This window comes from Corvus brachyrhynchos, unplaced genomic scaffold (genome assembly GCF_000691975.1).
Source record: "Corvus brachyrhynchos isolate BGI_N302 unplaced genomic scaffold, ASM69197v1 scaffold83, whole genome shotgun sequence".
Taxonomy (NCBI): domain Eukaryota; kingdom Metazoa; phylum Chordata; class Aves; order Passeriformes; family Corvidae; genus Corvus; species Corvus brachyrhynchos.
Genome location: NW_008238464.1, coordinates 5,924,021 through 5,937,905, shown reverse-complemented (window position 1 = coordinate 5,937,905; position 13,885 = coordinate 5,924,021). Strand labels below are relative to the sequence as shown.

At 37.3% G+C, this 13,885-nt stretch overlaps 1 protein-coding gene across 2 annotated transcripts in view; it reads left to right on the top strand.

Annotated features, from left to right (window-relative positions):
- The window catches only part of SEPT10 (septin 10), a 20,884-nt gene extending 9,292 nt beyond the window's left edge, over positions 1-11,592 (top strand). The window contains exons 7-9 of one of the 2 annotated variants that reach the window (XM_017737175.1): positions 6,800-6,932; positions 9,346-9,534; positions 9,764-11,592. In XM_017737175.1, the coding sequence (XP_017592664.1) occupies positions 6,800-6,932; positions 9,346-9,534; positions 9,764-9,901 (460 nt within the window). In that variant the 3' untranslated portion in view covers positions 9,902-11,592. Of the gene's footprint in view, positions 1-6,799; positions 6,933-9,345; positions 9,539-9,763 lie in introns of both variants that reach the window. The other variant, XM_017737176.1, reaches the window with a different exon arrangement.
- The last annotated feature ends 2,293 nt before the right edge of the window (positions 11,593-13,885 follow it).

Genomic DNA, 13,885 nt, shown 5'->3' with positions numbered 1-13,885 from the left:
TCAAGCCTTCATGGTTTGAAGCAAAGCACTGTTACTGCATAGTCGTGGTGGGAAATGCTGACTTAAAGCAGGCATGAGAACAGAATAAGACTTTGCATTAAAAACAGTTTCTCATTGTTTGAACAAAGGCACGTTTGCAGATTAGTTCATTTAGATGATCTTGAGCTGACCTTGAACCAGTGGTCTCTTGACTTACCAAAAAAGGAATACATCCATTTCATAAAAGAGAACCAAAGGTGAAAGAGGTTTAAAACCAACTGAAATTAACTGTAGATTTTAATTTGGTTTAGGTTTAAGAACCTGTGTTAACAGCCGATGTCTTGTTATCCTTGTCTAGAGAAGACTTTTTTTAGAGATTTGTTCAGGGCAATATTGACTCCACTACCTTTGGCTTTTCTTAAACTGGATTTCATGGTGTACAGCCATCTTAGGATAAGAGTTAAATTATGAAAACCATCATCCATAGAAGTGTTTTCTTCTACAAACACAGGAATTGTCTTTGTAAAACCCCTACACAGTTTGTATTTTGTTAACAGCCTAATAAAGTGGCAGGTTCACATCAGAATGTCCCAGTACTTTACACTTAAGAGCTCATTTAGAAGTTGTTTTTCTTTTTGGATATACAGAAGAGCTAAGTTCTCTTTGGTGTGTAGTTTTTATGTATGGCCCACTAGATGTCAGTTTTATTGAGAGATTTTGGCAAGACAGTACACTTAGTAATTAGTTTAAATAAATCAGATCTATTGAAAATGTCATTGTTTTGGAAGGATGAGAATAGATATTCCATAAGAATCTAGAAAAATGAATTTTTTCCAGATTTACTGCAACAGGAAGAGAAAAGTAAGACTAGGATGGATGTGGTTGTCCCTCCATAATGTGGTGTAGTGAAAGACACTGAGGTCTGAAAGAGAAGGTGTATGGTGTTTTGGGAGAGACATTTGATGATAACATAAAAAAGGGAGAGAATTTAGAGGATGTGTATGCAGTGTAATTAGCAGACTAATGCAGCCTTACCCATAAGGTGTTTTATCAAGTTACTGAGGGAACAGTAGAAAGTGTCATCCTCAACAGTGTGATAGAAAATGTCTTTTTACTTAGAGGAAGTTCAGTGCTTCCCAGTTTGCTTGTACATTTAAATAACTTTTAGAATAGGGACTATCCAGTTGTTTTAGGCAAAAATGTATTATTAAATTGTCATCCTTTTTTTCCTTAAAGATGTTCACAACATATACATGTGGATTCTAAGAGCTGTAGTTTTAAAGTATAATTAATCTTGCATAGCAGTATATGCCTGAAGATTAAAATTTCATGCTACTTGAGTAAGTAATCATCAAAAGGCATGTTGAGAAGTCTTATTTTGTGCCTGTGATGTAGCTGTCTACATACTAAATTTGGTAATAATGTAAATTTAGACAACCTCAGCTAGACTTGAGTAATTGGCTGTTTGTAGCATTTGAACACTGACACTTGAGTAGCTAATGTGCCCTGCCTTTTGGCATATTGTGAAGAAGCTGCTTGTGAAGTTCCAGTACCATTCTTTCAGATTTAGAAGTAGGACAGCAGTTTATTAATCCAAAATTGTATGCCACTGCAAAGCAAAACCAGTAATTCCTGGATGTCCAGCTACCTTGTGAGATAGGTTTTGGGCAGACATCTGTAAAAGCTTTTGCTCCTACCTGTGTGTAAAACACATGTTGGCAAGTTTTACTTTTTTAATGGGAGATGTGGAAAGAGATGTTTTCAGCACACAATAGAAAAATATATTTGCATCTCATTGCTAGGGAAAATAAATGAGGTCTGAAGTGACTGTCTTGTGCACTTTCAAAAACACCTACTCCCTAATTCAGTATTTTTGGTGAAGCTCTTTCATAATAACTTTAATTTGTTAGTTTGCAGTTGCATTCTAAGAATGAAGTAATGAAGTCAATAGATAGCAGAGTATTTAGGGTGTGGATTATGCATCTTATGCAGTAGCTGTTGGATATAAAATTCAGGAAGTGGATTTTTTATAACTTTATAATTTTATATTTTTTTGCTACTTAAAATTGGCATTTGCATTTCTTTGTTGTTGAAAAGTAAAGATAAGCTTTTTCTGTGTGTGGGTACCTGGTCTGGTCCTGCCTTTTCAATGGTCCAATTATGTTCATTAGGAACACAAATTCCTAGTTTCAGGTTGTTCTCAGCGAGAGATATTTGCTGAGGTGTTTTAAATGGTAAAATTTGGAATAATTGAAAAGAGAAATCTAGACATGAAGAGTGCTTCCAGGAAAACAAACTTCTAAATATACACACACACCTAGTTAGCCTAGGTGTTTGCAAGGGAGGAGAGGATTGCTAGTGTTTTGAAATTGGACATTTTGTTAAGTTCATTTTTCAATTTAAGCCTATGGGCTTAACAATTTTTCAGTTGTTGCCTATGGGGACATTCTTGTTTTGAAAGAAGAAAACTGATAGACCATGCTCTGTTGAAAAAAGCTGAGGATTGATAATTCAGGCTCTCTGCTTGCATATTTAGATCTGCTGATGTTAGTCATTCTCTGGGTTAGTTGTTTTTCTGTCATCATAATTACAGTTTGTTCTTCATTATAATTGCAATTAAACATGGTTGTAACGTAAGCATCTTGGTTTCTCAGTATGTGGGGAATCATTCCATGCTTTATTCCTCCCTGCAACTGGGATATTCAGAACTTGCAGTTCTTGAACATGTTTATTTTTCAGTCTGTTTTGAAGATGATGACAGAAAACCAGGAAGGATTCACTGATATGAGTAAGTTTATATGTAGAGGAAGGTTGGCATACTCTTGTTGTCACATCTAAGAAAAGAAACCTAACATTTGAAAGGCTATTAGACCTTTTTCTTAAGAAGTCACTTGGCAATGGAGTTCATCTGACCAGCTGCAGACCTTTGCATTTTAGCTAAATATTTTAACCATCGTAGAATGAGATCGGACCACACCCAAAATACTTGTTTTTCATGCCTCTACTGGAAAATTGCTAATTATTTAGATCTACCGCATCCTTATTATTGCTCAATAGCAACTGAGCCAGTCGACTGAGTCAAAGCACTGTGCTAGAAATACCTGCCACTAGTTAATCTTTGGTTTTTTTAGTTTTTCTGATATACCTTAATTGATAGTCAAACGCTATGGAAAAGTTACAGGTGTTCCTTTCAAATTTGAAAGCTTTTAAAAGTTGAATTGAACAAACTTTAAATACCTAAGTTGTTCAAAGTTCCACTGAGAATTGAATTCACTTCAGAATCTTTATTTATGAACATAATGTGTCTGGTTTGCAATTTTAGGCTTCCATTCTTTCAGTCTCATGCAGACAGAAAAACTGTATGTCACAGCTATGCTTCTGTAGAAAGGCAGGTGGTAGTGCTGGTATGTATGATTAGCTTAGACTTTTTTCACAATCCCTTACTCCAAAACCTCAATAAGAATACATTATTTAAATCATTAATTATAACATTTAAATTTTGTGTCTTTGTACAGAGTGTAACATTCTGGATGTCTAAGCCAGAAGAAGAGAACCTGTGAACTTGATTTTTATAATGTGCTAACTGAGAAGCAGTAAAACCAGTCTTCAGATAAACCAAAAAATGTTTTACTGTGAGCAGTGGATGTAGTAATGTTGAAAGGATTGGCTTAAGATTTGGTGAACCATTTTTCCTTCCTCCCCAAATCTCCAAAACCAAGGAGTGTTTGGGTTATTGTCTTGATGATATGCCAAACACAAAAGCAAATTTTGGGTTAGTTCTGTCTTGGTGATTGTACTAGTTTGATAGCAAACTAGTGAGAGACATGAAATCAGAACTACAGTTTAATAGGAGAATTTAAAATAAATGCAATAGTACAAAAACATTGACAGAGTCAGGATACAGCCTGACAGCCTGCCGGGCAGGGTGCTGGTAGCAGTCCGATTCAATGGTGGCTGCAGTCCTGGTGAAGTGATAAATGTGGTTCTGCTGAAGCGGTGATCCTGTAGAAGGGTCTGCTCTTCCTCTGAAGGTCCAGTGGTGGTTATGTAGCTCTTGTCCTCTGGGAATCCAGTAGGTAAAGGCTGACTGTGGTGTTCCTAACCTCAGATTATATCCAGGTAGGAATGCTGGGTTCCTCCCCCTGGGTGGAGCATCTCACAACGGGACGATGTAATTTTATGAGTCATGCAGTGAGGCTGGATGTTCCATTAACAGAAGATATCCCGCTGGAGGGAGTTACCAGGGGTGAGTGATGGAAGAGAGAAAGAACACTGCCCCACCTGGTTTTACAGATAGAATACATATTTCTGGTTACATTGTAACCTAAGACAGTGATGCCTAGAACAATTCAGTCCAGGAGGAGAGGATATTTCATGGGATCATAGAATGGTTGGGGTTGAAAGAGACCTCAAAGACCATCTAGTTCCAACCCACCTGCCATGGACAGGAGCACCTTCCACCAGACCAGATTGCTCCAAGCCCCATCCAGCCTGGCCTTGAACACTTCCACACTTCCACTTGAACACTTACTGGCATTCACAACCACCCACACAGTAAATTTAAAAAATACACTTTTATTTCTCCTCTTCTTTCTATGTGTAATTTGATTACTTACTGAGTCCAGTGTCTTCAAAGTTAATCTTTTACTTATTTCAAGACAAAATTGCTTTTACCTGGTAAAGTAACCTAGTCTGGGTGTAAAGATGTCCACGTGAAGAAATGAAGGTGGGATTGCAGCATGTTAACTTAGTCTAGCAGCTTTATTGTACCCAAAGGCAGCATTTTATCTAGCAGAACTGACACTGGGTGCAGAAGTGTGTATAGTGTGAGATTGCTAGCACTTGAAAAACCTGTGCTGTAGTATTTTTGTCTAAACTTAGAGATAGTGTGAATTAATACTGTGTGAAATTAATCTGTGTGAAAACCATGTCCCTGTTTCATGTGGATTTAGGGATTTAGAATTTCAGGGTGACTTAAGTTACTTCATAGCTGATTAAAAACCCCCAAAACAAACCCAAACACAAAAAGGTAATTGTTCTGAATTTATTTTGTTGCCATGTAGTGATCAAATAAGATAGAATAGGAGGAGTGCTCTGACCTTGATATCTTACAAACATTGTCTGCCTGTGCAATTTCAAGATGTTTCTTCTGTCTCTTTAGATGATATTTTGAATACAAATAAGAAACTTTAGGACTGGGAAACTGCCCAGTCATCATAAATTTAAATACAGACGAGAGCTGTTTAAGTTTAGATTACTCTAAATAATTAACTCCTTAGATCTCTTTTTTTTTTTTTGTAAGTTTTTACATTTATAAATGGTTTAAATAGAAACAGTAAATGAACAAAAACTGGTACATAAGTATGTATGTGTATTAAAAGTATAAATCAAAATTAAATACTTGGTATACATACCTATTTATTTTACATCAGGGTGGAAGGCATGAGTTACCTGGCAAAGGACAGTAACTCATGTTAGCTGAGGAAGGCTGACCAGTCAGCACTCAGGAAGTGTTCTTACACTGGGGTGTAAGAGAACAGCCCCAGAAAAAAGCTAGAACATTATCCATGGTTTGATCTGTTTTTAAGCCCTATGTCATAGAAGACAATGCTTTTGAGTTTCCAATAACCATTAACACAGCTGTGATCCACCAGTTCTACTCTCTGGAATCATGTGACTTAGAGAAGTCTGTGGTAAATGTTTTGATGGAAGAACTTGTATCATTAAGGAGGTTTGTTTTCAAAGGCAGTTTGGTGTATGAGCTACATCTGTGTACAAGCTCCATTCATTTTTCCTTGAAAAGCAGAGCATTTCTTGCCAGCACTGCCTGACAGTGGTAGTATACACCCTGAAAATGTCAAACCTCTAGTAGTTTATTCATATGAATAAATTACTAGCATCTTTTAATTTGCCATGATATACTTTGACATGAAAGAAGTATCTCAATTTCAAGTACCTCTTGTTTGGAGGAAAAAAAAAAATTATCTTGTGTACTGAAAAGAGAAGGGAGGCATAGATTTAAAAGTAAAGAAATGTTTACTTGCTGACTTGTTCTTTTGCCAGATAGTTGCTCAATGATCTGAACTAATTTACTCCTCCTATATAATTTCAAATATAAGTATAGTATATAGGCAGTTTATTTGCTTCTGGAAGAGAGGGTTCAGGAAAAAACAAGCAGTCTTGAGGTTTTGGCTGTTGCATGTTGGAAAGTAACCCTGTGTTTTGGGTGTTGAACTACTTAGGAAATTGAATTTATTCTACATTAATGTAATTCTGCCATATTTAAATTTTGACATTACAAAAAGAGAGTGCAATATATTTTGAAGATCCTGTTATTTTCTTTCATTTTCATATAGGAACAATCAGTTCTTGTTATGTTAATGCTCCAGAATAATTGTTTTTATACAGTCCTACCTGAAGACTGAGGTTTCACAATGCAGAAATTTTGGGGGATTTTTCTGGCTATTTCAGTGTCTTAGTAGTAAGTAACTTAAGGAAGAAGCTTATGCATGTTGGAGTCAGAAAGGTATAAATCAAGTCTTTAGAACATGAGATGCCTAAAGTGCTGTATTCACTTTGAAATGTAAATTGCCCAGGAGCTGTTAGCATAAATAATTTTACTCAGGGTTGTTTACATAAATAAAAAAAATAGATAAGATGCTTGCTTCTGTTTAGGTTTCTTTATGAATTTTTATGTGGGAAGCTGTAGAAATTAATATTTCAGATGAGTATTAATTGTTTACATAGTTTTCTAGATTGTTGGTTTTCCACACTGAGTAAAGCAGCGTGCTGGAGAGTTGCTTACATTTTTGAACTTCAGTCTGCAGGAAGTCATTGAGGCAAAGAGGCTCAAGTTCTTCCTTGAAATGGAAAGAAAAGAAGAGGAGATTAAGCAACGATTTGTGCAGAGAGTGAACGAGAAAGCAGCAATGTTGGAAGAGGCAGAGCAACAGGCAAGCATGCCTGTCTGTCTTGAGTTTGTTTTCTGAGCTTTGGAACAGCTAAGTTCTTAACAAAATCACTGGTTGATATTTATAATTTCCTAATATTTTGAGGACAGTAACACTTTAAATCAAAAGCAGTTTGATTACACAGGTTGATTGGCTTAGCAGATTGATTAGACACCAGCAAACAAGAGAATATGTCTTAGGAGGAGCAGCTGAGGGAGCTGGGGTTGTTTTGACTGAAGAAGGCTCGGGGAAGACTTTATTGCTCTCTACAACTACCTGAAAGGAGTAGTGTAGTGAGTTTGGGGCTCATCTTTTCTCCTGAGTGATAAGGGACAAGATGAGAGGAAATGGACTTAAAGCTGTATTGTGGGAGGTTTAGACTGGATATTAGGAAAAATGTCTTCACTGAAAGGGTATGTTAGGCACTGGAGAACAAGCTGCCTAGGGAAGTGGTGAGTCACCATGCCTGAAGGTATTTAAAAGATGTGTAGATATGGCAGCTGGGGACATGGTTTAGTGGTGGACTTGGCAGTGCTGGGTTCATGGTTGGACTTGATGATCTTAAATGACTTTCCCAGCTTAAATGATTCTGTCATTCTGTAAATGGTACTGGTTTTTTTGAAAGGCAGGATCTTACGGTCTAAAGGCTTTGGTGGATAGCTGGTACATGTCTACAGAGTAGGAGTTGATACGGTGAAGTAAGAGAGTGAATATAGTAGTTGTGTTTCTTTGTCTTCTCTAGCAGCATGCTAAGAAACATTGGTATGCCGTAACAACACAGTAGGTGCTTTTTGTGCATAGATTGCTCTGTAAAAAACAAGATTTTAGGAAAAAATGCCGTGGGTGGTTTTCCAGAGTGGGCCATGCATGTTTGCCTGACTTCCAGATTCAGTTAGTAAATCTAAGCTCAACCCTCATGCTGAGAGGTTTGAAAGTGTGTGTGTCTGGTATTCTGTTGGTTTGTTTTGGTTCTGGTTTTAAAATCTCATCTATTCCCAGCTGCCTTAAGACTATTTGAAGATGTGGAATATTTCTTGGCTATGTTGTTGAAGATTTAGCCCTGTCAAGCTGGACTAGCAAGATAGGATCTTCTCATCTACTTTCTGCCAGTCACTTATCATGGTCTTGCGTATTTATATTTGAACACTGGTTTAATTGAAATTGGAAACCTGTGTATTTTTATTAATGTTCTTTTCTGTACCTCAGTCCCCCAGCAAAGCTGTAGCAGTTTTTGTGAGGTGTTCAGGTACGTGTTTTAAATAAGAAGGTGGCTTAATATTTGTTTTCTAAGTCTGTTAAGACCCCCATGCTGCTTGTGGAGAAGAAAAAGATTCAGGCCTTCTCAGGATGAGGCTGTCCAACTGGAAGAACGCTTAGCCATGTTCAAAGCAGGTTCAGCAAGGTTTTATACAGTATCTGTGCTACCCTTTGATATTTTCCTTGTATGATTTATACCAAGTGGTTTGTGAGCTCTGCATATTGCAGCAGAATGGGTATTAGTTATCCAACTTCCTGATGTGGGAAAGTGATCATGCAATCTCACTCCTAAAGAACATTCGTCGTGTACTCTTGCTGCTGTATTGTATCTGGAAACTGAAGAAAACCAGGAGTTTCTGTTGTACTTCAGATTTCTTTCACATCCTTCATTTAGAGGAAACTTGTAGGTGCACCTGTACAACTTGTCAGCTCTGCTGTGCACAACAGGCATACTGTTACATTTATAGTCTTAGTTAATTCTTAGTTTCTTTGCAAAAGCAGGATTCTAGGAGAATTTGTGTGGGGGGAAATGAGAGACAAGGAGAGACAAAGTACCCTTTTGTTGTCACACACAACTTCACAGTAGGTTTAAACTGGTTGAAATACATCTGGAAACTGAAATTCATTAATATGTCAAAAAACCCCAATCAGAGAACTATTACTGTAGAAAGTAGTTAGCTTCTTGCAGGCCACCAGTAACTCTCCAACCGGACCTACTCTGTGTACTTACTAATATTTAAATCTGATCAATATACACTTCGCCACTTGGTTTTAGGGAACTGTATTCTACTTGACACATCTTGATTTAATCTATCTGTTGATAATTGGTTCATCTCTAAAGGCTTCCTTATTTTTGATATAATAAAGGTGCAGTAAAACGTAGTAGGAAATCTGGTATTCACTTAGTGCCTCCCATGTTTTCCACCTGTACTTGGAGTGTAATAGCATGGATCATGAGAACAGTCTGATAAAAGTTATTATTTTTCTGTATTGCTGTTTTTTAGTCTTAACAGTTTGGGGAAATAACTGCAATTTCTAACAACTATTAACACAAATTGAGATGGGCTTTACTGTTAATTTGCAGAGGGTTTTTATATTGTGATATCACCACCTTCTGTTGCTAGTTGGAAATGCTGTTTTTTCTGCTTTCTTTAAATAGGTACTGACTAAATCTGAACATCTTGCACTAATACATCAAGAAGAGGAGCTGAAATTAGGGGAAAAGAAAAAACTTCTGGAAGATGAAATAGCTCAGTTTATGGAGATGAAAGCTATCACTGAATTGATTCAGTCAAAAGTGTCTGTCTCTACCCCTGTTGTTAGTTTGAAGACACAAGGACTGCAAAAAGTAAGTGCTGATGCTAGTCATCAGAGGCAGCAATAAAAAAATTCTTCACATTCACTTCTATAACTCAAATTTCAGTACTCTTTTAGAAAAGACAGAAGCATGCTCCTATTCAGTGATAAGAAGACAGAAGTGTATAAAATACCGTCATGCTTGGATTTACTTTTAGAGTAATTGCTGTATGTTCAACGAGCATTGTTTTGTCTTTCTTTTCTTTTTTTGCCATGAAAAGAAACAAGATTTTCAACTTGAAGTCCAATGCTTTCATGTCAGAGATGAAGGAACTATGAATATTGGAGAACAGAGGGAGAGTGAGAAGGAGGAGTTAGAGAGAGAAATTCACCCAGGGATTTCCAGGCATAGTATTTGATTGCAGCACTCAGGTTTTGAATGTAGGATATGTTAGTAGTTTTATGAAGAGGTCCAACTGCTGTTGTCCCATATTAGATGTGTCTTCCTAGTACAGATTTTTGAGAGATGAGATTGATAAAATTGGCTGTAAAAATACACTAAGTGCAGAATATAACCCAATAAAGATTTCACTTTTTTCCCACCCAATCACTGCTTTCTTTCACCACTCTCAAAAGAAAAACTTGAATAATGTGAAAATTCAGAAATACATTCAAAAATAGTCTCCAGAATAACATGCCCAACTGATTCATATAAAAAACATGGAATTAAATACTCATATATTAAATTGACTTAAATGTTTTTCTCCTCCAAAACCAGAAGTCAATTAACTTACTCATTTTCTTTCCTGATAGCTTACAAATTTGCTGCAGGTAACATTTTGTTAATTAATAACTTCCTGCAGTTGAAAATGGGTTTCTTGGTTCTGAATTTATTTATAACTGCCAGATTCTGAAGATCTCCAGAAGCTAGATTGGTGCACGTATTTCCACGGATACCATCAAGCTTTGACATTTTTGGGGTGTATGCTAGAAGCCTAATTTTGCCAAAATTTATTGCATTTCAACTAATGTTACCAAATTCCTTTTCCTTGATTCCTTTTTTCCTGGATTTACATATGAAAGTAGAATTCTTGGTAACAGAAGTCATTATCATTACTATTACTATTACTATCATCACTACTATGAGTAACTGTCAACTTCAGAAAATTTTTAGATTTATTTCTTCTGGTTTAGTTTCATTTTTTCAGAATATGTTAAGTTTATATGCTTGCTGTGGTTTTTCAGTTCCAGCTTTATGTAACACTGATGACAGAAGACACAATATTGATAATTTCTCTTGAGGAAGCAATGATTCATGGTGTGCTTTTGAAGGTATAGGAGTTGCAATTTCTTACTAAAATGTTTGGCAAATATCTCTTACTGCTACAAAAGAATAATTTTTAAGAACGATCTGTACACACAGGTGTGGTGATTACTGTCATTGTCATCACAGGCTTTCTGTTACAGCTCTGCCTTGATACATGTTTGCCTTACATAAGTGTGGTCAGCTTGCTTTAATTTTAAATGAATTGTGCCAAAGAAGGTGTCCTTGCCATAAACAGTTTGATTCAGACTATGAATGATGTAGTGCAAAAGTATTCAGTGAATATATTCACTACAAGCTTCCTAAAGAGTTATTTTCAAATGGTATTGTTTATTAGTCCACTAAGTGTTGTTTAATACAACTGTTAACATATTTGAACCATTTACTGATTTTGCTGACAGATTTTTGTTTATAGGCTTTTATGTACAAGCAGTATTCTAATTTTCAGATACAGTCTTTCCAATCAAAATTTACTGAGATATTTTTGTAATGCTGTACTTTTGCAGGATAGTTTATCTGCTGTTACTAACTCAGTATGGAAAGTACCTGTATTTGATGTTTGTGAGTGTGGTATTCAGTTACAGTTGAAGATTTACAAAAACAACTAACTGTGAAAGCTTCAGGTTGGTTAAAACAAGTTCTGAGTGCTTTATATGTTTTTAGTAGCCATGATAAATAATGGGAAACTGTAAGAGGTACAGTTCTCTGGAGTTGTATTGTGTGACTGTTTAAAAATGAAATACTAACTTGACAGAAATAAAATAGATTGGCTTTGCTTAAGTGTTACTCTTGTTCTGCTTCCTCTCCCTCATGTGTTATTAAAAAGGAGTAAGATTTCATATTTAACTGAAAAATAGAAAAGTTCTACATCTGTTTTAAATATCTTCAGTCATTTATTGATTGGAAAAACTAGGTGATTTGTGTGAACTGTACCAGAAGGGCAGTGTGACTTGTGATATGCTTGTCATATACCACTGTACTTACCATTTAGTCATGGAATATCTCAGATTGGAAGAAAACCATAAGGAGCTGGAAGAAACCCTTAAGGTTCATTGACTCCAGCTCTCTGCTCCTTGCAGGACTACCATAAAATCCAAACTTTCTTGGCTTATCTTTGTAGGGTAAGTGCTCCAGTCCCCTTATGAACTTTGTGGCCTGTTGGAACCCTGGGTTCTGAGAATTTCAGCCTTTCAGTGCTGAGAGGCAGTGATCCTCAGAAACACACTGTATTCGATCCAAAACCCTGGGAAAAGCTTCCTAAATTGTGTGATAACACTGAGGTTATTGCTGTGTAATTAAAAGTTATATCACTGGGTGGCATATGTAGAAACATAGAAAATTAGGTTTAGGGGATATAGGTAATAATATGTTACAATATGGAGAATTTTGGGTGTGGATTTATGTCTTCTTCTTTCTCCTTCTTCTTCACAAATCTAGGGGTTTTGTCATTGGGTCAAAAGTTCCTCTCTGCAGAACATGAGAAGTTAGTAATTGGGTTGTAAGTAAAAACATGTTACTTAGCATTTCATAATTGGTTAGACTTTAAAAAGCCTTGAAAATTAAAACTCACAGCCATTTTCCACCTTGCCAACTAAAAGGCACACACTGTGCAGCTGTATTACTGATAAGATATAGTAAACAGCTAAGTCCAAACAAGAATTCTCAATCTCCTGCATCTCCATTCAAACTCTGAGTAAAAGAACTTGAAATACAAAACCAGAAGAAAACTAATAGTGGCCCTCCTCTGGACTTGCCCCAACAGTTCCATGTTTCATCCAGAGCTGGATGCAGGACTCCAGGTGGGGTCTCACAAGAACAGAGTAGAGGGGCAGAATCCCCTCCCTCACCCTGCTTGGGATGCAGCCCAGGACATTGTTGGCTTTCTGAACTGCAAGTGCACATTGCCTGCTTATTTTGAGTTTCTCATGAACCATCAACCCCAAGTCCTCTGGAGGGCTGCTCTCAATCAATTCTCTGCTCAACATGTACATAAAAGATTGTTTTCCTTCAGTAGCAGTGAGAAGAAGATGCTGAGACATAAACCCTTCATTGACCAGGAAAGGGTCAAGCTGCTAATTCAGTCATCTCTACAGGCAGAACAGGCTGTAACATGGGAGGAAAGGGTTAGGAGGGGACACTCACTTAGCCCACACACTCAGCCAATGTATGACTTTGCTCAAGAGAAGAAAATGGGGCAGGGCCATGCCCTGTCATTGCTCGTTCCTGAGCAAAATGTAGCTTGATGAAAGACTATTTTTTGTTTGACTTCGTACCATTGACTGGGCCATTTGCATCTGTTGGATTAGAAAGAAAGGGATATGCCTTCCTTAAAGGAGGTAACAGCCAAAGGAAAAGAAAGAGATTTTTTTAAAGTGATTAGGAAGTTTTATCAAGCGATCTTGAACAGAATGTAATAATAATTGAGTGATGTGTATTGTCAGCACTCAGTTACCTCTGAGTGTGCTATCCCAGCTGCTGATGTGAGTTAGCTCAAGCACAGCTCTTCATGAGTGTTACAAAACTGCATCAAAAGACAGATTTAGCTGTCTATAGTCTGGCCACTTCGCTGAGGACAAAGACTGAGAATAGTTAAGTACTGTTCGACCTAGATAGCTCTGTGCTTGGCCAGTGCTAGAGGATGTGCTGTGCTTTGGCAGCTGGAAACCATGAGTCGGGCTGTATGGTACCACGTGTCTTGGTCAGATGGGTTTCTGTGCACTGGCACGTGCTGGCCCTGCAAGACTCGGCAGCAAAACAAAACTGGTGCAGGTCTTTAGAACAGGTGACAGTCCAAGGGGGGTTGTTCAATTGTAGCACAAAAAACACTTGGCACAAACTGAGAGAGCTGGTGGGTTTTCCTTTTTGTTTCCTTATATTCATTTAAACAGTGGAGAATCATCAGTAAGTGGGGGCCAATTCAACTGTTACTTTATTTAAGTTTGTCTAAAGATGAGAGACCTGGTGTAGGTTACGGGATGGCCGGACGTAGACGGCGACGAGAGATCTCTATAGGCAGGTCTTGGGACACAGGCGGTTTATTGCAAAGGGCGTGGGTATTGGGGCACTGCTCAGAGCTGCC